The sequence below is a fragment of the Leptodactylus fuscus genome, chromosome 3 (genome assembly GCF_031893055.1).
Source record: "Leptodactylus fuscus isolate aLepFus1 chromosome 3, aLepFus1.hap2, whole genome shotgun sequence".
Classification (NCBI taxonomy): Eukaryota; Metazoa; Chordata; class Amphibia; order Anura; family Leptodactylidae; genus Leptodactylus; species Leptodactylus fuscus.
In genome coordinates, this window is record NC_134267.1 from 94225742 (window position 1) to 94251297 (window position 25556).

The following is a 25556-nucleotide window of genomic DNA, read 5'->3' on the forward strand; positions in this document are numbered from 1 at the left end:
CGTCTTCTAATATATTGTAAAAATATATTAAATAAAATACATTAATAAAAAATATATTAATATATTAATAAATGCTAATATTAATACATCTCAGTATTTCACTCCTTTGACTGTTGGAATGACTGCATAAATATTTCTAGCTAATGAATTTCAATCTCTAACATATTCCTTTAAATGATACATTTCTAGCTTTAGTAAATCCTAATTTGTAACTATTTTCCTTGGTAATGGTTACTTTACCACTTTAAGCTCCCCCATAAATAAAACTAGTTAAGGAAAGTGTCAGCAGAGCCATATAATGTGTGAAATGTGTTGAGAGACCTCAAGAAAGCTGAGAAGGACAGTGACTGATCCAAGCACACCTAAGATGGTGAAGTAAGAAGCCAGATGTGTTCTGTTTGCTTTCCCATCCAGTCTGCACAGACATTTGCCTGCACACATATAAGTAGCAGAGCTCAGATTCATGTGATACAATTCATGGTGATAATTCTATTTGTTGTCTATGTTATTTATGGCGAGGAATCTTACTGCACTGTCTTCATGCACTATTATCATGCACTTCTCCTCCAGCTCCACATAGGCAGATATACTGTGCACTGTAGGTAGTGTATTCTCTATGGAAGCTCTAAATCTCACCCCTCTCACTCTATGGGATAATTCGTCCCAGAGCACAGACTAGGACTGGCTTCCCTTTACACTTTTCTTTCCCCCAAGCACTGCCCACGTCCCATTGTAATTGACTTGCACACTTAATCTTCAGCTTTCTTTTAAAGAGAGGAGGGGGTGTGTGGAGAGGGATAGGGGGAGGTTAAGTCACTGACATCGGTGTACTGAGGGGAGTCAGTCTTGTAGAGAGCAGCCCAGTGAGAGTAGGCAGTGAGCTAAGGGGGAGGCAGTTCATTTACAGTAACCTATACCAGGCACTCTGGCCTCACAGTCTATATGTAGTGATAGCTGGCTACATATACATATCTATAGGTTATAGGCTCACTGCTTGCAGATGCTTCATCATTCCTTCTGGTTGGATCACAAGAGGATAGGAAACGCTTGGATGTGATATATTCCAGCAGCACAGGATCCCCTATATGACTACCTGCTAGGGCTTCTGGCAAGGTATCTCCTCCATTGGGCAAGCAGGGACTCTGGATGTTAGATGGATGTAGGGAGCACTTCACACAGGAGGTGAGTGTTTTTTTGGAAAGTGACAGATGATCCCACCTGTGTGCTGGAGTTATCTAGTCCAGAAGACTTCTTCCCCGGACCTCTGCTACCAGCATAGACTGTGCCTGTAGGCAACATGCTACCTGTATCCCACCCAGGGACTCTATCTGCTGACCTGGCCACATCTCTTGTAAGGTACTCTGCCTATCTTACAACGCACAAATAGTCGTCTTATCATCCCCTATCACCAATCTGTCCACTTATCTTCTGGAAATCCTTGTGGATTGTCTTTGAATCACGGGAAGAAGAAGAAGAGACCTGAAAGACTCCACTCCACACTGAAGAAGCCATTACAAGGTTACTATGCAATTGCGACTGCTTTCTTTGTGTTTGATCATTGTGAACTTCTTGGAATACATTGAAAGTCAACACATCCCTAGAGGGAGGCGACATCGAAGAAGTAAGTGTCACTGCTGGTGCATGCAGATATTCACCTGTTCTGGAGTGCTGACCCCTTCCCCTGGTATTAGTTCAGCTAGATGTGAGGGAGGGGATGCACCTGTCCATTAATAAGTACCTGGACTGGATTCTTAGTCAAAGCAGTGAGATCTCAAAGACTATCATTCTATTGTCTTTGGATCTGCTCATTGCATTCACTAACATTACTTTCTGAGGGTCTCTGCATTGCTGTGTAGTAATATTTAATGAAGCTGTATACTTCTATGAAGGTGTATGCCCTCTGCTAAACTACAGGGAGTATTCTCACACTTGTACACTTAAGTTAAGACACAATTTATGAACATCTTTAAGAAGATACTATAAATTGTTTCTAATAGTGATTCTTTATAGTAGATGAATGAGGGAACAATTTCTTCTAACAGGTTGTGTGTAAGGAATGCCCATATGAGTTTAGGATAAAACTGAGAGATTGACATTTTCTAGGCAATACATTTTAGGTGGAATACTCCTTTAACTTGTTACAACATATAGGAATTCTATAGACTGACCAAGTTCTGGACCATGAAAGAACTTCATTTCATGTCGAGATGTGAACCCATCTTATCAGATACAGATGGAGCTTTTCTTTGTCTTGTTTTGACTGAGCTGGTTAATACGGGAAACATATACAGTTTCACCTTATGACCGATGGATCTATGCAATTTAGTCTGAGATTAAGCCCAGACCACACAAGGCAGGCAGCATTAGGGGAAGGGGCTGTTCTGTTCTCCCCTCCATAAACTCCTCAACACATATCTGTGGCTTGTGCGCTTTTTACAATAAATCTACAGGCTTTATTAACAATTGTATCAATAGGTTTCCTTCTAGGAACTAAATATCCATAGAAATTCACAGGCTGTGATTAAATATGCTAATATGTAATCCTCTTCCAACAGTATCAGTGTCTTGTAATGAGGCTGTCTGTATACACAGCCCCAAGCAGTATGCATACAACAAGCTGGCACTCTGCTAGTTAAGTTTATTTGCTCAGCACATCATTGATAATTAGCCTGTAATTGGAATGTCTAGAAAATCCTATTACAGAAGATCCCAGCCTGTAACTAGGATCCCATACATATTGTTAGCATTTCTCCCCGCCATGCTTTTGTTTCTGTAAATCTGATTTACTTCTAGACAGTCAATACCAAAGAAACTACTACTTGTATGGAGTCAAATATGGACTTATTTCACAAATGATACATAGTTATATTTGTAAGTTATAGCACAATATAAATGTGATCACCATGTGTTGGTCTACAGGTAATCCCTATGATAATGTAACACTATAAAGATATATGACACAGTCAGCTGTCTTACATTTATATTGTTCTAGGAGTCTGCCAATAACTAACCCCTCTCTCAGTAACTTTTAATCTAAAGGTACCTGGTGCAATGGTACATAAGCTTGGCTATGGTTGTAAAATGCAAATGTCTGACCACAGTGGGTATTCCTGTATCAATGGGGACACACTTGTCTGTAATCTGATGGTGATAACACTAAAGGGGCTTGAATATACTTTTTAAGTTGCTAAGAATAATATTTCCTACATATTTCTCCCCTGAGATGACAGCACATAGAAGTGACTGCCTCCATCTATAGAAGGTCCATGTGTTCTCCTGACTTACTAAACTACCTCAGCAAGAGAGCTCAGTGCGTTACTGTGAAAGTGCTTACAGATGGTACATGAAGGGTGGAAAGTGTCTGCCCTCCAGCAGGCACCAGCAATGTGATCACATCTCCAGACTTCTCCTTATGAAGGGTTTGGAGCTGCAATGTGTTGCAGATGATACAGAATTGCCTGTATCCAGCAGATAAGCCAGACTGTGGTCTGAATACAACTAGAAGTCTTGCTTTAAGACTATATATATATATATATATATATATATATATATATATATATATATATATATATACAGGTTCTACCATTCACAGATACACATAGTAGATGGAACTAAGTTGATGTTATTTAACTATTAACCGATTCCTTTTCTATATTCATTCCTATGTATTGCATAGTATACTGTATATACACTAATTACAGGATTGCATGTTTGTTACAGTTGACACTTCATAGTAAAGGTATGTCTCTCTCTCTCTCTATATTAAACTTGAAACAAGGAACTTTGTGGCTTTATAGGCTGCACAAGAAGCCTTTGCTCAGTATGTGAATATGTGCAAATCTGACGATTTATGAACATATACACTGTCATTTAAAAAAATATCTGGAGAACTAACATTAATATATAATATTTCAATTATCAAATACCCGTAGCTTGACACTGAGCTTTGAAAAATAGTGGTTTCCCTGTGATTGCATATAATGACATAATGTGACATAAAGTCACTTTGGATTGTTCCGGCAAAACTACTCTTCCACCTTGTGCTTGCATTGAGCTGTATAGAGCGTTAACCCTGCAGCAACTCCAACCCAACTATGACAATCTACTATACCCAGTATCTAAACCTGTCCTTACCATGCTGATTTACCTGCAATCACATAGAAAACTAATCTAATAGTCCATCTACCTGTCTATCTATCCCATAGTAAATATTAATATCATCAGCTCCGCAACACTGAAATGCTGCAATAACATTTACCTATAAAGAATAATGCACTTTCAATTTGTGTATTATTTTCAAACTTATTTATCAAAATCCAACTTTTTCGCATTATTTGCACACTTTTCTGCATGTATTTTACGTCACATTTTGAGGGTTCACATATAACTAAAACATAAATTGCTGAAATGTTGAGTGCTACTGTCCTTAAATTGTGTGACCAAGTAGAAAGGAAAAATTATGCAATACATTCAATTACATGTCTTTTACTGCCCTCTAGTGGCTTAAGTGTGGGGTTTCTGTAGGAATAAAAAGGTTTCAGTATCATTGTACCAGTAGACTAGCCACTTCAACAAGTTCAAAAGTAAGATTTTATATTCTATATTAAATATTCATAGTCATATGTTTCAGTAAGTTATTGTATACATATGAATGTATACATTATATTTACTTTTTACAGAAAAACCTGAAAAATGCTAAAATTAGTATGATCTAGACAGTATCAAGTTTTTCTAGATACATATAGGGGCATTCACCTTTATTAATCCACTACTTAGATAAACTGACAGCTGCAGCTATGTCATCTGTGGCATCCTGGTCTCCTGATAGACCCTACATGGAGTTCCTTCACTGTGTTACATGTCATTCCTACAATTCAGAAATGTACATTAAAGTTTCTAATGTACTAGAAACTAAACTTAAAATGTTTATTCAGTCCATACACCTCATGGTGAACCTAAGGATTTGCATACATAATGTGTATGAGGTCCTACTGACTCTTTCCTGAAGGCAAATTTTGGGGAAAATAAAGATTATATTGGGGACTATAAATATTACACCTGGTTTCTCCTTTCTCGTACTCAGTAAACATACACTATTTGGTGGAGAATGCATGTGTATAGGAGAGACAAGCTAGATAGCTGTCAAATATTATCTAATATGTATGGCTGGCTTTAGAACTGGTGTTCTTGTCAACATTTACAGCTGATTTTGTGGTATCAGGACTGATATTTGTGCAGCTCAGACAGAACAGGATGACCATTTGACCCTCGTTTGCATAAATTAGTCCATACCTTGAACTTATCACCACTCATTGTTAGCTTACATAAGCTAAACAACAAAGTGCAGATAAGAGTCTGTATTGCAGTTGTAGGCTCCAGGTTTATCTCCTAGTAATTACCTGGATTGTTGTTTCTTTAAGTTAAGCATTTGAGTAATAGGTTTTTGGGGTTTTTTAATACCTACTAAACATAGACATGTAATGCCATAGAAATATCACAATTGCTGTATTCACGGTTGCTATTATTTATGTATGCCTTGATGTATTTCCGTTAAAAATTGTGTTTATCAAAGTATAACTTGTTCAAAAACATTTAGCAAATAAAAGGGTTGTGCTATAGAGGATGTAGAGATAGAAGTCACATCCCTTGATGTCTAAGGAGGTCCAGAAGAATTTGGGCCATGTAAGAAAATATCAAACTACTATAAACTACACATGGTATTAAAGTTGTGGCGTCTGTTACAGACTTTACGGTGAAGGCCAGCTTTTAATAAAATATGAAAGTAATACACAGAAAAGAAAGTTAACTCATTTTTTTTATAAATCTCATATAACAAATACTTGTGGCATATGATACATGTCAACTATCCCAGCAGATAGTAAATGTACATATGGTGTCCTTTTTCCTGGGCCAACAGTTGGAGCAATGATTGTCAAAGGACATTCCTAGAAACATTTATCCACTGATCATTGGTACATTGCAAAGGATAGAAAAGATCATTATAGTACCGTATAGAAGATGTTTGGTTGTCAGATGATCTCCTTTACTTTACAAGGACCAATTATTGGGAATGACGGTTCCTGGGGATGGCAGTTCCCAATCATTGGTTCACTTTTCAACCCATGTAAAGAGATCCAAGTCTTTAATATTATAAAGATATCATTGCACTATATTTTATTCTTCAACTGAGCAATGCGTAAATTGTAATTCACATTTTGGTGGCTACTAGAGATGAGCGAGTAGTGTTTGATCAAAAACCTCGCTGCCATAGGAATGTGTGTAAGTGGCCGAACACCAAGGGATTAAGCCCTTGGTGTTCAGCCGCTTACATGCATTCTTATGGCGGCGAGGTATTCGATACAATACTACTCACTCATCTCTAGTGGCTACCATTTATAGAAGGGTCTTTAATGTAGATTGTAACAAGTCGAATATAGTACACTTCATAAAAAAGAAATATCAACAGGACTGAAAGCAAAGTTCCCATCTGTGTTGGAGTCTCCGTCGAAGAGTGTGTCCAAAATTGGCAGATGAAAAAATCCTATAAGTCCGACGATTTCAGTTTAAAAAAACTGACAGCCGCAAGATCCCATTATAGTTAATGGGGTCTTGTAGGACTCCATACGTGGACGCTGTTGTTCCATTGCACATATAGTTTAACCCATTAACTGGCTTTTTTTCCCAATAATACGGGAACTGCACCGGGAGAATTACCTTGTGTGCGCAAGGGAATGCGTGCACATGAGCAGTTTAGGTTTCCTATCACGGGCGACATCCTGCTGAAGCACGTGAATGTCCTGTTTCTATTTCCTCAATGACAGATAGCGTTCGTAGGCGGGTTAAAGTACCCGATCCCCAATTGGGATCATGGCAGTTAATGGGTTAAGGTCGATATTTTGACTTTTTGTTTTTTTGTCAAATCTAGAAAGAGTAGAACAAAAGAAACAATATATGGAGACACCTTGTTTATAGCAAATATCAAATTTCTTAATGTAAAAATACATATACAAAAAGATAACGATACAAATAAATATGTGAAGAGCTTACAAACACGAAGAAACTACAACTATGATACCTAACCCTTTCACCCTAGAATACGGCAGGGAATATAATATTACTGCTTAGATAATACAAGGACCAAAGTTGCAAAAATTTATCACATAATAGATCACATAAAACATATAAATGAAAATATGTAAAAATTAACTCAGTAGTGATAGTGATTATCCCTGCTAATATATTGTACGCAAAAAAAATGGTAGGTTGTAAAAGATGTCGCGCAGCCATATATGTTACTAATAAAGACATATCCATTCGTGTGCCAAATAGGAACAAAGTGAGTACGTACCCAATGCCATAAAATACAGAAAGGTCTCAAAGACCATGCCGAATACCAGTGGTAAGAACAATGGCACTCACACCCATCTGGAAAGGTAGTCAAGAATGGACAGCATAGAAAATTTTTTAGAGTTCAGTGTGCCTATCCCCTGTACTGGCTTATATATACGTTTAGGCGGTTGTCACTGACCATGTTTGTTTAGTTGTAGACAATAAGCATCAGGTACATTATGATTAAATGGAAATCTAAAACATATCTTACAAGCCACTTCTCTACATGTGTTAGAAATCCAAAGCCATAAAACCATGAGCAGTTTTTTCACAAGTAGGGTGCTTTAGATCAGGTACTATCTGCCATGGGAACAATGGAGGTCTATATATAGTTTCAATTCATGAATTGCCTTGAATAGTTGAAGAGAAGATTGTCATTAAAATCTAATATATTAAGAAATATAGTTCAGCATGTCAGCAATGTGAGGGACGGAGCATTGCTGTTCACTGTCTTTACATATTGGATGTGGTTATTGTTCTTCCTCAACTATTGAAGAAAAGAGACTCCCAATACTAAACATCTCAAGCCTTACAAACAGACAGTTGACTTCCAAATGGTACATATAATCAAAAAATATAGGAAACGATTGCTCTTATAGCATTATACTTTTAGGGTCTTGACAAAGTGGACCACCTTCTGTGACCGCATAACCGATATGAAGAATTTCCAATATGACAATATGCATAAGCCCAGAGTGACGCTGATCTACATTGATTTTATTTGGCTGACAAAAAACACTGGAGTTGACTGGTTACAACCATATCCATATAATTGCAGATCTCTGGAAGCATCTGTACATAAATGGCCACATTGACAGGAATCTCTAATATGGTTCCCATGCATAGGAGATATTGAAAATCTACCATTTTGATCGACCCTTTGCAGTGTGTATCAGTTATACAGAGCCTATAACCTTCCATTTGTCTCCAGGTTTATACAAAGGCATGTTCTTATGCTGTTATACCCAACTATTTTCCGATAGAAACATTGCTTATAAAGGAGGATATGATGCTTCACAGTGCTGTGGTGTTCCTACAACTTATATGGACCTGTAAGGACTAGGTGTGCTGCCTACAGGGTCTCTAACATATCTCCATGTGCATGAGCCTTAGTCCGAAAGGATTCAAAATATTTTATATGTATATACTTCATACGTATGATGTAAAAATCATGCATTAAACTAGATAGCTGCGACAAGGCTGCATAACTATTGTGTACTAGCAACATTGTTGAAATCAAAACATATGTTACTACATTGCACTGGAGGTTATACACATACACAAACTAACCAGTAAAACTGGCTGACCAACCAATGTGAATAATGGAGGGTGCCAAAGTTACCCAATGGCAGAAGTCAGGGTAAACAAAGGGTGGATCATATTGGACTTCAATACACCTGAACCCTTGTTCCTTCATAGAAGAGAATCTGCTGAACATGAATGTATATTGGCAGGGTCATATGTAATAACTGTCACCCAAACAAGCATTCATTTGGCAGCAGTCTAAGGTATATGGCCACATTAACAACACATTTTACAGGTCTAGAACAGGTTAGCTATGTATCATTATACCTTTCAATTCCTTAAGTTTGTTAAAGTTTAGAATCTACTCTATTACTTCAGGGTTAGACATAAGAAATTAAACCTGACCTGTATTCCTTCAGTCTATGCACATACTTCCCAACTATTCCATGTTCGGAGCTACAATTTTCACCTTTTACTTAATCCTTCTGTCTCTCTTTGATGTCTTAGTAAATTTACTGTATTGTAGTTTATCCTTTTTGGAATATTCAACTGAATGACTACGTTATAGACAAACAAGAAAACGCGCCTTTTTGCTCCATGACACATAAATGACCCTCTTTGACATTTGAAGAGTTGGAAAGGTTGACACTGACTCAGAACTAGGCTTCCTACAGTTCCACTAACATAGCTAGCGTGGCAAGTATTTTTCAAGGCGTAAAATGTTAAGCTTGGTATTTTCTTTCCTTAATGTTGCCTTCTAATACACATAGATGTAACAATATCTAGGCCATAAAGCAAAATCCATAGTTTCATTGAATGGTGAATATGTATTGCCTAAATTGCATCTAAAGCTTTTCGGTATATTCCAAAGCACCTAAATTGGTGTCCTGCGGCGTCTTTCAGACATTGTGCGGCTAGAATGAGCTTTACAATTATATGATTCCATGTCTACAGACAGAATTTTGGTTTCCAGAATATTCTTCTTGAATTGTAATGATGTGGCATCTTCGAGGCCGAGCTGGCACTACTTAGTATGCCGTTATATGCTTTGGTAACTGGACATACTGAAAATATATTACACTTACAACTTACAACCTACCCATAGCACAGCAGTAGATGAAATTTTTAACTTAAGAAGTACAGTATAGTAAATGCCAATATTATTGGGATTATAAATACTTTATATAACCAAGTGCTCAAAAACTTCTCTCTTTAGATTTCTATTTTGTAATGTTAATGCAGATAATCCATGCCTGAAGATCTTTTAATGCGACTGGATTTCCAAAGATGAAATAGAAACTTGAAACAGATTTGTAGTTCATCTACAAGAATTGTAAACATTCTGAAAGTCCATAACAAGTTTGAGAATATAATATATGGAAAATGCATGTTAAGCATAGTGAGTTGTGTCTATGCTTTATATTTTGGACCAGAAAGTGTAATTTTGTAAATCAGGGATTTAGGACACAAGCTTAAGAGTATTGTCCATAAAAAGTTACACAGAATGCAAGATGTGTCCTGCTCATCTGACTTTTTCCACTAATATGTGAATCTGTGAAACATAAAGAATTTAAGAAAAAGGTAAATTTATTATTATTATTATTATTATTAAAAAAATATATACATATATACAAATCTACCATACATGCAATAAAAGTGAATACATAATAAAATATAATCGGTTGTTAAAGTGGTATTTTCTTCAATCACTTAAGGCATATGCACAGGACATGACAAGCAGTTCCCAATATACAACGCAAAGTATAACTCATTTGTATCAAATGTCTTCCAAATTGTAGAAAATACTCTAAGGCCAATAAACAATCTCACTCTACTCACCTCAATGGGAGTTTTGGAAAAGTAGTCAAGCAGAACGTGAGATGGGGTTAAGTGGACCCCATAAATTTCAGTTAGGTCCAGTTCCCAGAAGTAGTACCCATATGTATCAGGCATTTATGGCATATCCAATGATTTAATACCCCATTAAACAACCATGAGCAGAAGTGGGGCCTAAGAGAAGGGCATTGTCATATATAAGGGCTAGATCACACGGTGTTCCATGTGAACACATTCCATCACGGCTTTCTGCTCCGGATCAAGGCCAAACGAATGGGCCTAGTCCGGAGGGTGCTGTCGTGAGGTGGATGCCGGGGCTGAATCAGCTGCGGCAACCGCCTGAAGAAAGCGCAGCTTGCTTATTTTTTCCGCGAGCGGGAACAAACGACTAGCGGAAAAAAGAATGCTAGCGGTATACATAGACCTCTATTGTGAGGGGGTGGATTTTGAAGCGGATTCCGCCTCAAAATCTGCCCCTTCTTGCCCCATGTGATCAAGCCCTTAAGATGTCAAAAAGCTCTTCTAGTTATCCCAATGACATTTGTCCTTTTATTTGTGTTATCATTAAACCCTTTGTATCACATGTTAAAGAAATTATAATATGTCATAAAAAGTGTATAACATATAGATATGTACCAAAGCTAAAGTTGTCATCATAGCATTTGGCCAATATTGTTATATGCTGTAGTATTTTCAGATAAAGTGATACAGTGCAGCATTCTTTACAGAAAGTGTACATAGTTTTCCTCTGCAAACTTTCTGCCCATATTATACCTATACAGAAAATTCTAGCATTTCCATAGATATAATTGACATGTTGCAATTTCGAAAATGCAGCATTTGCGCTGTGGATTTTTTTTTGCAGTGTGTGAGTGGGATCAGCCAGAATACCATTCACTTTGCAGGTAATGTAAAATGCAGCATTTTTTGCCGCTGCGTTTTCGTAACAAGGGGCCTCAGCTTCAAATTTTTCTCCGTTTGTACTGGGTGGGCTCTTATATGGCATCTTATACGCATCTGCCCTATTTGACACTCGCACTCTGATACATCGGTAAATGAATATAGCACAAACCTTAGTTTAAAGAATCATGTACAGCATCTTGTACTGGATGGGGGCTTACTTAGTACTTTCCTTGGAATAGTTTGCAGCGTTCATTTGTGCAATTGATGTGTTATAAATATTTCTACTTAATCCTTTTCGCCGAAATTAAACAAAGGGTAAGTAGCATCTCCTAAGTGATAACGCTTGTTCACTTTAGTGAGTACAATGGCTATGCCTGGAGAAAATAGCTTAATGCTCCATAGAGAAAGAAAAAAAGCTTAGTGTAAAATCCGTACTGAAGAAAGACAGTGTAGTGTGCAGTAATGTGAGCCGCACTGTGTTATCATTAGGAACAATAATTGCAGATGCCGCAGACTGTTATTCTAACTTGTGATGCTTCACGGTCTGCATGAAAAACGTGTTGGTAAATCACACAGAAAGAATGTGGACATCACCCTTTGAATCCGTTTTGTTTTTTTAATAATAGGCTTTGACTGAAATCTCAGAAAAGGCATTAAGGGCCACTATTATGATTAACGTGCATCAGTAAAAAGAAAAAGTACACTCACTACTCATGCACAATTTACCAAAAGCTGGTGGAATGTTGTATGAGATGGGAAGGTAGTGAGTATTAGTAGTGAGTATTAGCTCTAGGAGATATCACATTCACTCCATTCTATGCAAGAACATGGTTGTCAACTGTATACTGCATGTAAGGACCCCACAAATGAGATAACATTGGGCTGTGGACATGATCTGAGAACAACAGAGCCAGAATATGTAACAACTAAATCAAGGGGGGTATTTTATGTAAATGAAAAAGTTACACAATTTCTAATACAGTATCTCACAAAAGTGAGCGCAACCCTTACATTTTCGTAATGATTTCATTATATATTTTCATGGAACAACACTGAAGATATGACACTTTGATACAATGTAAAGTAGTCAGTGTACAGCTTGTACACTCAGCACATAACCATTAGAGATAAGCAAGTAGTATTTGATTGAATACCTTGCTCCCATAGGAATGTGTGTAAGCGGCCGAACACCAAGGGGTTAAGCGCAGTGAATATTCTCTAATAACCATTAATACAATGGAAAAGAGTATGTCCAGCAGTCGGACGTATCCAATAAAATTTAACTTTTACTAAAAAAGACACATTGCAATAAAAAAAGGGGCGCTAAAAGCAAAAATAATCCGTAGTCTAACTTAATCTGACTAAGGAGATGGGTTTCTCTGAAACACGCCAACCAGACGCTTCATATGTATTTTTGCTTTTAGCGCCCTTTTTTTTATTGCAATGTGTCTTTTTTAGTAAAAGTTAAGTTTTATTGGATACTTTCAAATGCTGGAAATTCTCTTTTCCATTGTGTCTATTCCACTCCAAGCCGATGGGGCTCACCAGTCCGTGCATCCGTCATCCAAGATCAACGGTGTGAAGGTCTCGTGAGTTGGCTGTGTTTCCCTTTGATTGTTGAACATAACCATTAATATCTAAACCCCTTACAGCAAAAGTGACTACAGCCTTAAGTAAAAATGGACTAATTGTGTCCAATTTGCCATTTTTCCTTCCTCAATGTTCTCAATTAGTGTTAAAAGGTCTCAGGTGTGAATAGGACTCAGATATCTCAAATTAGGTGTTATCGCTCTCACACTCTCTCTCATACTGGTCACCGGAAGTTCAACATGGCACCTCATGGCAAAAAGGTCTCCGAGGATCTGAAAAAAAAAAAAGAATTGTTGCTCTACATAAAGATAACCTACATTATAAGAAGATAGCCAAAACCCTGAAACTAAGCTGTAGCACAGTGGTCAAGAACTTACAGCAATTTAACAAGACTCTGAATAGGCTTTGCCATGGATAACCAAAGAAGTTGAGTGCCCATGCTAATCATCATATCCAGAGATTGTCTTTGCAAAATAGAGGTATGAGTGCTACCAACATTACTGCAGAGGTTAAAGGGGTGTGTGTGTGGGGGGGGGGGGGAGTCAGCCTCTCAGTGTTCAGACTATTTAATGCTGCACACTTCATCAAATTCGGCTGCATGGCTGTTGTCCCAGAAGGAAGTCTCTTCTAAAGTTGATGCACAAGAAAGCCCTCAAACAGTTTGCTGAAGACAAGCAGACTAAGTAGATGGATTACTGGAACCATGTCTTGTGATCTGAGGAGACCAAGATGAACGTATTTGATTCAGATGGTGTCAGTCTTGTATAGCAGCAAACAAGACAAATGTGCCTTGCCTACAGTCAAGCATGGTGGTGGTCATATCATGGTTTGGGGCTACATTAGTGCCGCTGACTGTAGGGAGCTACAGTTCATTGAGGGAACCATGAATGCTAAATTGTACTATGACCTATTGAAGCAGAACATGATCCCCTCCCCTTGGAAACTGGGCCACAGGACAGTATTCCAACATAATAACAAGAACAAACACACCTTCAAGACAATCACTACCTTGATAAAGAAAATAAGAGTAAAGGTGCTGGGGATTGGCCAGGCATGTCTCCAGACCTAAACTCTATTGAGCATCTGTGCAGCATCCTCAAATAGAAGGTGGAGGAGTGCAAGGACTGTAACATCCACCACCTCTGTGATGTCATCATGGAGAAGTAGAAGAGGATTCCCGTGGCCACCTTTGGCCACCTTTGCCCAAGAGGGTTAAGGCAGTGCTGGAAAATAATGGGGGCCACACAAAATATTGACACATGGCGCACAATTTGTCCATTTACACTTTGGGGTGTACTCACATTTGTAGTCAGGGGTTTAGACATTAATGGATGTGTTTTGAGTGCTTTTGATGACACAAGAAATTTACACTGTTATACAATCTGTACACTGACTACTTTACATTGTATCAAAATGTCATATCTTCAGTGTTGTTCAATGAAAATATGTAATGAAATCATTACAAAAATGTGAGGGGTGTACTCACTTTTGTGAGATACTGTACATATATATATATATACAGTCCTATGAAAAAGTTTGGGCACCCCTATTAATCTTAATCATTTTTAGTTCTAAATATTTTGGTATTTGCAACAGCCATTTCAGTTTGATATATCTAATAACTGATGGACACAGTAATATTTCAGGATTGAAATGAGGTTTATTGTACTAACAGAAAATGTGCAATATGCATTAAACCAAAATTTGACCGGTGCAAAAGTATGGGCACCTCAACAGAAAAGTGACATTAATATTTAGTAGATCCTCCTTTTGCAAAGATAACAGCCTCTAGTCGCTTCCTGTAGATTTTAATCAGTTCCTGGATCCTGGATAAAGGTATTTTGGACAAACAATTCAAGTTCAGTTAAGTTAGATGGTCGCCGAGCATGGACAGCCCGCTTCAAATCATCCCACAGATGTTCAATGATATTCAGGTCTGGGGACTGGGATGGCCATTCCAGAACATTGTAATTGTTCCTCTGCATGAATGCCTGAGGATTTGGAGCGGTGTTTTGGATCATTGTCTTGCTGAAATATCCATCCCCGGCGTAACTTCAACTTCGTCACTGATTCTTGAACATTATTCTCAAGAATCTGCTGATACTGAGTGGAATCCATGCGACCCTCAACTTTAACAAGATTCCCGATGCCGGCATTGGCCACACAGCCCCAAAGCATGATGGAACCTCCACCAAATTTTACAGTGGGTAGCATGTGTTTTTCTTGGAATGCTGTTTCTTTTTGGACGCCATGCATAACGCCTTTTTTTATAACCAAACAACTCAATTTTTGTTTCCAAAATGAAGCTGCCTTGTCCAAATGTGCTTTTTCGTACCTCAGGCAACTCTATTTGTGGCATACGTGCAGAAACGGCTTCTTTCTCATCACTCTCCCATACAGCTTCTATTTGTGCAAAGTGCGCTGTATAGTTGACCGATGCACAGTGACACCATCTGCAGCAAGATGATGCTGCAGCTCTTTGGAGGTGGTCTGTGGATTGTCCTTGACTGTTCTCACCATTCTTCTTCTCTGCCTTTCTGATATTTTTCTTGGCCTGCCACTTCTGGGCTTAACAAGAACTGTCCCTGTGGTCTTCCATTTCCTTACTATGTTCCTCACAGTGGAAACTGACAGGTTAAATCTCTGAGACAACGTTTTGTATCCTTCCCCTGAACAACTATGTTGAACAATCTTTGTTTTCAGATCATTTCAGAGCGGGCTGTCCATGTTCGGCGACCATCAAACTTAACTGAACTTGAATTGTTTTGTAGAAAGAAATGGTCCAAAATACCTTCATCCAGGAACTGATTAAAAGCTACAGGAAGTGACTAGAGGCTGTTATCTTTGCAAAAGGAGGATGTACTAAATATTAATGTCACTTTTCTGTTGAGGTGCCCATATTTTTGCACCGGTCAAATTTTGGTTTAATGCATATTGCGCATTTTCTGTTAGTACAATAAACCTCATTTCAATCCTGAAATATTACTGTGTCCATCAGTTATTAGATATATCAAACTGAAATGGCTGTTGCAAACACCAAAATATTTAGAACTAAAAATGATTAAGATTAATAGGGGTGCCCAAACTTTTTCATAGGACTGTATATATATATATATATATATATATATATATATATATATATATATATATATATATATATATATATAAATATATTGGTTTCATCAATTTTTAAGATATCTGACTATAATCATGGCATTGGAATAGAAAACTGGGAATTGATCCTACACAAATTAAATTTGTTACAAATTTAACAAAAGTTTCAGATTTCAGATAGTCTAAAAGGTTTGGGATTTGTTCCTCAAGAATCGTTCAAAATGTCACCCAGCATTTTACAGATCAGAAAAAGGATTCTCAGGCCCCCCATTATTGCCTAGCTGGCAGCTCTCCCTGTAGCACAGCCAAACATAAGGGACTATAGGTGTGAGTCATTGATGCTGAACCATAGCCATCAACCAAGAAATGCTGCAGTGTAGAAGCGAGGAAGCCAGATAGAGAATGAGGCATCGAGAGTGGACTAGTGTCAGTGAGGGCGTTTCATAGTCAAAAGAAGAGGATAATTGTATGTTCAATAAATTGACAGCGATAGATTTTAGCGATGGATGGGAGTCAGTGTGTTAGTTAGATAGGTACAAGCAGCCATTGCTGTGAACGAGTGCTGTTTCAGCTATACAGTTCTTATATTGACTTGTGAATCCCCAATCTTCATCACTGTGTTCCACCTTCTCTCCAACAGAGAAAGTCTCATAAAGTCTTTACCAGAACCCTCTTTGGGGTGAAGGCTAACAAGTTGCCTAGTCTGTGCAGTGGCGTGACCAGTATCTGAAGACATTGTAAGACTTTTCCTCAAATAACAGGTTGGCACACACATCTTGGTTTTTAGCATCCTGACAGGGGTGAATCTCTTCCTCCTATCTGTCTGAGGCACTGTTTGGAGTTGCTGGATATCTTCCAGACATGTGAGTTATTGAACACAGGCTTTGTGCTCCCTCTCTGGTTCCTCACTTTCCATAAACTAGGAGAAGACCCTAGGTCTCCACTTCCTTCCCAGAATGAACTGCCGGAGTTGTACCAAACTCTTGCTCCAGACTGACAGTGGTGTAGCCCATTTAATGAAGAAAACATACATTACATGTAAACTGTATACAAATTGAGGTAAGCGTCGGGCATACAATATAAATTAACTATTTACACTTTGCAATACTCCCAGTGGGGTACAGAGCTAGCAGCCTTGATGGTCCCACAAATGCTCAATTGGCGATAAATCTGGTAACCAGGCAGGCCAAGGAAGTGTTGCAATCTAGTGGTGACATTCCTGGGAAACCTTTGCTGTATGAGAGTGAGCATTATAATGCTGAAAAATGTGGCCAGAGGATGACCTTCACAAATTGCTAAACTGTTTAGTATCCCTCATATCGCTATTTGGAGTAACCAACTGTCATATACAATAGCTCCCCAGATCATCACACCAACAGTTGGGGCAGACTGTCATTCCACAGCACAGGCAGGATTGATACACTCACCAAGAGGCCTCCATACTTGAACCTGACTCTCGTTGGATCTCAAACAGAACCTGGAATCATTAATAACAATGATCCAGTATCCAGTCCATAACAGTCAAACATCTGGTCCATAACTGCAAACAAAGACTTGGGTGACTGGCTTTCTATGATAGGACATGGCTAAGTGCCTTGAAATCGTCTTGGTAAGACAGGGGTGTCATGAATGTTCCACCTGTGCCTGAATTATGGACAGTGAAGCTATGGGAGCTGATGGTGCTGGTCAGCAGATCAAACAAGACCTCTCAAGTGCTAGTCCGTCTGGGCTGGTGAGATCCTGTTTGCGGTGTGTGGGTATCCTCATGTAACCATTCCAACACCTCCTAACAGATAAGCATAGATGGTGAGAAATTTGTTGATACCACCATCCTGCTTCTCTCAGTCCAATGGTATACCCCCTCTCAAAGTCTGACAACAGGGCAAAATGTATTTTAATGCATCATAGAGGCATGTCTAGCAGTCAAGGATATCTCACTAGTACACTACCCATATGTAGCCTCTGAGAGTTTTTTTTATAGAGCATTGAAGGGAGCACTTTTACACCCTCTTGTAGCAAGGCCCTGCTCTAATCAGACCACATCTGTAATCATTTAAATAACTGCTTGGGGCATATTTGCATACGTTTGCAGTAATCCAACATTTCTGTCTGTGTGAGGTTTTTTTGTCAACAAGTGTGTGTATAACCAAAAAACCTAATTCTTTAAATTCCAATCCTGATGCTCATAGCATGTCAAGGACATGATATCACTCATTTCTTGCATATATCTAATAGCGGTACCAAAAATTTGCATATTGTCTGCATCACACACTTATACCGTGCAGTTTTACTTCATTCTCTGTCATTGACAATTTTTTTTTCAAATAAATTTTTATTGAAATTTAAATCCTGGTACTGATACCATGATACCATGTGTTTATAAACACCAGCAGCCATATGCCACCAAAAACAGATCATCTTTGGACCACTTGTTACAAAACCATTGCTTCTACTGTGGATGAATAAAAACTGTCAGGCATCTGCCACCAAAAAGGGACAATTTTTTTGAACATATTAATCTTAAAAAAAAAACATGAAAAACCTGACAGTGCAGTATGTTATGAAACATACTTTTATCTCTAGATAGGACGTAGTATAGGCCAACAGGTAGAAGATTTGCGCTGCTTCTGCTCAATAGTGAGCTGCAAAATCAACCAGGAATCTCCTCCAAATCTTGGGGAAAATTGCAAAACCCAATCCGGGTGATGTACTTTATTTGCGTGAGATGCTTTTAGCCTGGGGCTGCATCCAACTGGGATCGCCAGTTGTGTGACCACTGGCCGTACGGGAGTAAGTGGAGTTTAAAGCATATAGCTCCTGTGCCCAGGTATGATGCGCTCCTCTTATAGGTCTTGATCAACATGCCTTGAAGTATGGTTTAACAGGCTTGTATTATATATAGATTACGCGTTTCGGGGTTTGATTGCATACAAGCAACAACTACCCCTTCATCAGATCTCTGTCGCCTAGAATAGAAGCTTGGTATGTGATGAAAGACGCTGGTTTGAGCGTTTATCTATAGAGCTATATGCTCTTAAGTCGATTTATCTCTACATAGGTACCTCCATTGGTTAACTGAAAAGGGTGACTTGTGATATTCACATAAATGTTCAACTAGTGGCGTAACTACTGGTAGTAGCTGCTACAAGGCCCTCGACCTTAGGGGGCCCAATGGGCCCCTGCTGCTTTTTTTTTTTTTTTAAATAGGCTGCTACCTGCTGGGTAATGGGCCTACTTAATTACCTATCTCCATTCCTGCTCACAGCTACCTCCGCTTCCACTTCAGCCCTCCAAGGGGCCCTTGCGTTCCATATCACGCCACTGATGCTGAACAGTGTCAGGTCATTGCTGACAGCAACGGAATATGGGACGCATAGGACCCCCTGGAGGGTAGAAGGGAAAGCAGAGGCGTCCGTGAGCAGGAGAGGGGATCAGTAAGTCGGCAAAAGTATTTGTTGTGTGACCCCCGCAAGATTTGTCTTTTTTCAGACTGAATGTGTTCAAATTGAAACTGATATTATTATACTCACTCTGCACCCCTCAGTATAATGATCTGAGGCCCAGGGGAGGTGATAAACATAAAAAAAGTCTTACTCACCTCTCCTGGACTCCTGTGTGACTCTCTACTGTTTTCAGGCCTCTTTAATGTCTATTATCCACATTATTGAGGAGGGCTGAAGATAGAAGGGAGTCATTTTGGTGCCCAAGAGAGGTATTTAAGACAGTTTTTTATGTTTGCTGACAACCCCTGGGCCTTTGGTCACTATACTCTGGAATCTGAAAAAAACGCAGAGTATAATAATGGCTCATGAGTAATGAACCAAATTTTGAGTCCAATTGAATCAAAACATTTTGCAGTATTATACTGCAATATTATATTGTGTGGAGGGGCTGATATGAGACATTATAATGTGTGAAGGGGTCGTTATGGAACATTATTCTGTGCGAAAAGACCACTATGAGATATTATAAGTGTGGATGGGGCTGCTATGGGACATTATTCTGTGTGAAGGGGCCGCCATGAGACATTATACTATGTGAAGTTGGCACTATGAGACGTTATACTGTATGAAGGGGCCACTATACTGTGTGGAGGGGCCGTTATGGGATATTCTACTGCATGGAGGTCACTTTATGACATTATGGTGTGGGTAAATGGAACAATATACCATGTGGGGGCCAAAAAAGGGGACGCTATGTCATGTGGGGGTGAGGGGACTCTCAGTCAAAAAGTTTGCTGTGGGGCCCAGTCTTTACTAGTTACGTCTCTGTGTTCAACCTACCATAACTTTTCCAGCTGTTTTATCATGTACCTTTGTTATTGTCAGCTGTACAACTTTTAATAGGTTTTTTTTCTAATGGATAACATTTAAATTAAGACTGGAATTCCCGTAGAACAACTGAGCCTTATGGATGTTGTGGATAAGCACTTGTATGGCAGCCATTAACTCCCCTACTCCACAACACTCTCTGCACTTTGAATCCCTTACGACTCCCATTACAAATGTTTGTCATTGTAATACTCCTCGTAATTTGGAAGACCATAGAATTATGAGGATCTTCATTATCAAGAAGTTCACTGAGAAAGAACAGTACATGACGCTAAGGTTGACATTATTTGCAAAGGGTAAATAATTCCCTCTTTTGGAAATAAAATTTCTTTGCACAGTGCTGAGTGCAAGTTCTCTACTGATATGATCATCACCTCCTGGGGTCCAATAGAGAGTCAGAATAGAGAGCCGCATGCTCTTCTCTACATAGACACTCACTATTGTAGGTTCTTGTTGGCTTCACCCACCATTTGGGTCTGAAACCTGGACCCTGGAGCTACAATAAAGTCTGCATATTATATGTATATCATTTTCAGTGCACTGTTCTCCTCCTTGGGCCCTGGTGTTAAATATTATGAGTTTCAATATTCATGTGACTGGGCCATAATGAGTTAACTATACAGACTGCTGACATATACTATATACATAGGTATGTAAAAGCTATGTTGGAAGTTATACATATATAGTGACAAGAGCCTCCAAGCTCCTAAGAAACACCTACACTATTGGAAGAAATGATTGACAAGTACACCTGCAGACGCCCGAGGAGAAGTCCCACTCCTCTAACATGACGCCTTCAAGACAGAGACATGGTTGTTGACAGTTGACACATCTATTCTGTATTTTTCCGGTATCTACCTTTATAAGAAACCATGAGTCCTCCTGATATAACCCATAAGCCAGGACAATATTATTTCCACTGGGCGTCGGGTACACCAGGAGGTGTGCCATGTTTCATACAAGTGATAGAGAGTCCTGGTTATCTACTAGACTGGACTTCATCGGAATGACTGCCACACCATATTACATTAGCTCTGCAGAGAGAATGAGTCCACTGGAATCAATAGCGTTTCAATATTCCTCTGTAGTTATCCTTGGCAACTCTAGGTTCAGTAGGATCTTTTTTTTTTTTTTTTTTTTTTTATCAAGTAGACATTGTTAGTCACATTACTGGGGTTAGTTCTCCTTGCGAAAGCATCTCGAGAACACAAAGTGAAATTATAACTGATGTATCCATGTTCCTCTTTCCTGACTGCTCTTGTATGTGTTATCCTGAGGAGATAAGTAATAGAACTGGTTCATTCATTCACATCAAAAACTAAGGATGCCCATTAGAAATTACTATGAGGGTTAGGCTTTTTTTTTCTTTTCAAAGGAACGCATGTCTGACCTGAGAATTTAAATAATATTTTCCATATGAAGAACCTAAGAAACTTTGCTAACATTTGTCAGTCACATCCAGATGTTTACCAGCACACATCTGGCAGTAGCGCAATATTGTACGTTTATGAAGTTTCCAAAAAGGCATACTTCTTAAAGCTTTGGTCTGCTTATGTCTCAAACCTTGTCATAAGTAGAAAGATATCTATGCCTGAGGATGTGCTTTTCCTTGAATTGCTAATTTGGAAATGACTTTTATTTGTCGATGTATAGAAGATGGACAACTTTACATCCTAGGTTTTCACATATCCTTCAGATACAGAACAGAGTTTATGAACTCTCGGATTTAGGAAATGTCGATAATACCTACCAATAATATTACTCTGTCTACCAATAAGTATTTGGACCCCTGTGGTAGAATAGAAAAACAACATTTATTCATATTCAATAGTTGGTAGCAATGGTGTAACTAGGAGCGGCGGGGCCCCGTGGCGAACTTTTGACATGCCCCCCCGACCGACACCGAAGACCTCGACCGGCCCCTCCTACGCATTCCTGCGCATTCTATTATGCCCTATAGTGGCCCCTGCACATAGTATTATCCCCTATAGTGGCCCCTGCACACAGTATTACGCCCCAAAAGTGTCCCCTGCACACAGTATTGTACCCCAATAGTGGCCCCTGCACACAGTATTGTACCCCAATAGTGTCCCCTGCATACAGTATTGTACCCCAATAGTGGCCCCTGCACACAGTATTATACCCCAATAGGGGCCCCTGCACACAGTATTGTACCCCAATAGTGGCCCCTGCACACAGTATTGTACCCCAATAGTGTCCCCTGCATACAGTATTGTACTCCAATAGTGGCCCCTGCACACAGTATTGTACCCCAATAGTGGCCCCTGCACACAGTATTATCCCCCATAGTGGCCCCTGCAACAGTATTATCTCCCATAGTGGACACCCATAAACAATTATTATACTATGGGGTCTTTTCAGACCCCAGAGTATAATAATCGGAGACCCGGGGGAATAAAAACATAAAAAAACACTGTTACTTACCTGTCCCCTGGCTCCTACATGGTCTTCTCTGCTGCCATCCTTGTGCTATGACGTCGGACGTCAGAAAGGAGGCCTGGCAGGATCGTGGAGAGGTAAATAACATGTTTTTTATGTTCCCTTACCTCTCCCGGTCTGCCAATCATTATACTTGGGGGTCCGAAAAGACCCCCGAGTATAATGATAGCAGCGGTAGCAGCTGTCACCGGGCCCCTAATGCCCCGGGCCCTGTGGCAGCTGCCTCTGCTGCTATGGCGGTAGTTACGCCACTGGTTGGTAGACCCCAGCAGATGCTTCCTTACGGATGGTATTGATCGACACAATGCTCCCGGATGCCTGGTAAAACTCCTGGTGTATGAGAGCAATTGGTTGGGTGCAGTTTCTCTGGCCAGCACTCGTCGGTCTCTATCTCCCAGTTTTGTGGGTCTGCCAACTCGGGGCACATTCCGAAAATCATCGTTCACCTTCCACTTCGTTATCACATAGGCCATTGTCGATTTTTTGTAATTCAGTTCACTTAAGGATCAATCATTTCTATGGTACCCCACAATTACCCCTTCTTGAAATCGGACAACTCTACACTTCGTGGCATCTTGCATACGACTAATGCCAATGCTGTTTCCTAAACGATATTTCACGGCGGAAGGTGTGCCATACATCACGACCACAGATATCTTCATTTGCATTTGCATGGGTGTCCAAATACTTATTGGTAGACAGTGTACAACTCTGTTGTTATATGCAGAAACTAATGCACCCCCCATGACAGGGCAGCAGACATTCTGTATACAGCTGGACCTATACCCTTCACCAGAATACCAGAATATGGCCATGTATAGGGAGATATTCAGCATGATGAAAAGCAGCCAAGAATTTCAAAATAATCTAACAATTATGTAAATACAGTATATGCCAATTCTTCTCCAGATCAGGTACTTTTACCCTTCTTTCAATGTTATGGTCACTGAGACTCTATTGACCCTACCTACTGAATTTCCTCAAGGCGATTCTAAGGTCCATAAGTTTAGAATAACCAGAGGCCATATAGGATTGCTGCTCAAACTTTCATCAACTGCAAGTTTAGTGGTATCAAGTAGAGGTGTAATATGTAGTCATGGCTATGGTTGGCAGCCAGGCAGATAGGTACCAAATTACCAGAAATGAAATACCAGATCGATGATGGAAGACAGGAACAGCATTTGCTCAGTGGTTATTCAGGAAAAGTAGAATAAATGGGTAGAAGAAACAGCTGGAAGGGAATTAATATATTGTGGTATACAATCTGATTGTCATCAAGCAAGACATAGCTAGCCAGGGGTCTTTGAAATACCACTGATCTGCAGTCAGATACATTTTTACTAGCTGCCCCCCTATTTGCCATGCATACTCAGAAATCCAAGGATGAACAGATTTTTGTATTCATGAATTCATTAGGGAATAACAAACAAATCAGTGCAACCCCTGTGCTTTGTTCTTTTCGTTCCCCAATTCCTATGTTTAATAGAAGGTAATTTCATGTGTTTTATGCTGGTATTCTTGTCAGCACTATTGCTCCTGTTCACATTATAGATGATATGTGTGGCAGCCCAAGGCCTATGAGAAAACATGCAGGAAAAATTAAGATCAGTAGTCAAATATGTATTTAACAAAAGGATTTCCATCTCATTGGTCATCATCATCAACCTCATGACATTCCATTTCACATCGCCAATATTTTACAGATGTGTGAAAGTGATCACAGCTGTCTGACATATGTATGTTTGTATTTTCCTGATAGTGTATAATGATTGGGTAAGATGCGCCAAGAATTACTGCTATGTGATCTAAAGGAGCCGGAAATGAATTCAACTAAATTTAAAAATGACCCTTGTTTTTCTAGAAATTTCTTCTATTAAACGACTCATAAAAACTTAGGTCACAGCAAGGAATGTCATTTTATAAAGAAGTACTCCCGGTCATACAATAAGTTGTGCTACTGCTGTCCAGGATCTCCACCTTACATATGTGCAAATGGACAACCTCATACCTAGTTGTATAAGTGGTAGACATGTTGGTATGCATTGAAGTCCAGCAGTGGAAATCTACAGGTCTAGACTTACCTACAATGTGCAATAGTGGTGAACTTAAAAGAATGGGAATCCAGTAACAAAGATAGTACAGGCATCCATTATAGTGCCCTATGGTGTTACTAGGGACAGAAGGGCATGGGACAATTACTCATCAGCCATTTAATGACAACAGAGAATAGAGAAGTCCTGCATTGGTTATCACCTCTCAAAAGAGTATAGGACCTATTAGTCAGTTCATTTACATCCAGGCATTTAATGTAGGGAAATCATGCTAGTGGTATGTCTTGAGAGGAGTCAGTAGGAATAGATACCATATAGAGGTTTGGAGACAGCTGTCTTACAGGGCCCTCACACTTGCTCCCGGTGTCCACCTTGTGCCATTCCGCTGGGTTTCCATTCTCAGCCCCGAGAAACTGGACAGGGGACGGCTTCCCAGCGGTCTGCTTTAAAACCCATTCATTTGCAGGACACAAAGTCCTGAATGTCCAATTTTGTATCTGGCTGAAAAAAAGGATTTCCACTCGGAGAGGCCGCAGGCGGACACCAGCAGACATCTTTAAATACCCATTCAAATGAATGTGTTTTAAAGCTGACCGCCAGAAAGCCCTGTCCAGTTTCTCGGGGCTGAGGACAGAAA

At 39.4% G+C, this 25556-nt stretch overlaps 1 protein-coding gene across 1 annotated transcript in view; it reads left to right on the top strand.

The window, feature by feature from the left end:
- Positions 1–965: 965 nt before the first annotated feature.
- Positions 966–25556, top strand: part of RSPO3 (R-spondin 3) — a 55642-nt gene continuing 31051 nt past the window's right edge. Inside the window, exon 1 of the mRNA XM_075267988.1 lies at positions 966–1621. Coding sequence (XP_075124089.1) covers positions 1525–1621 — 97 coding nt within the window. The 5' untranslated portion in view covers positions 966–1524. The remainder of the gene's footprint in view (positions 1622–25556) is intronic.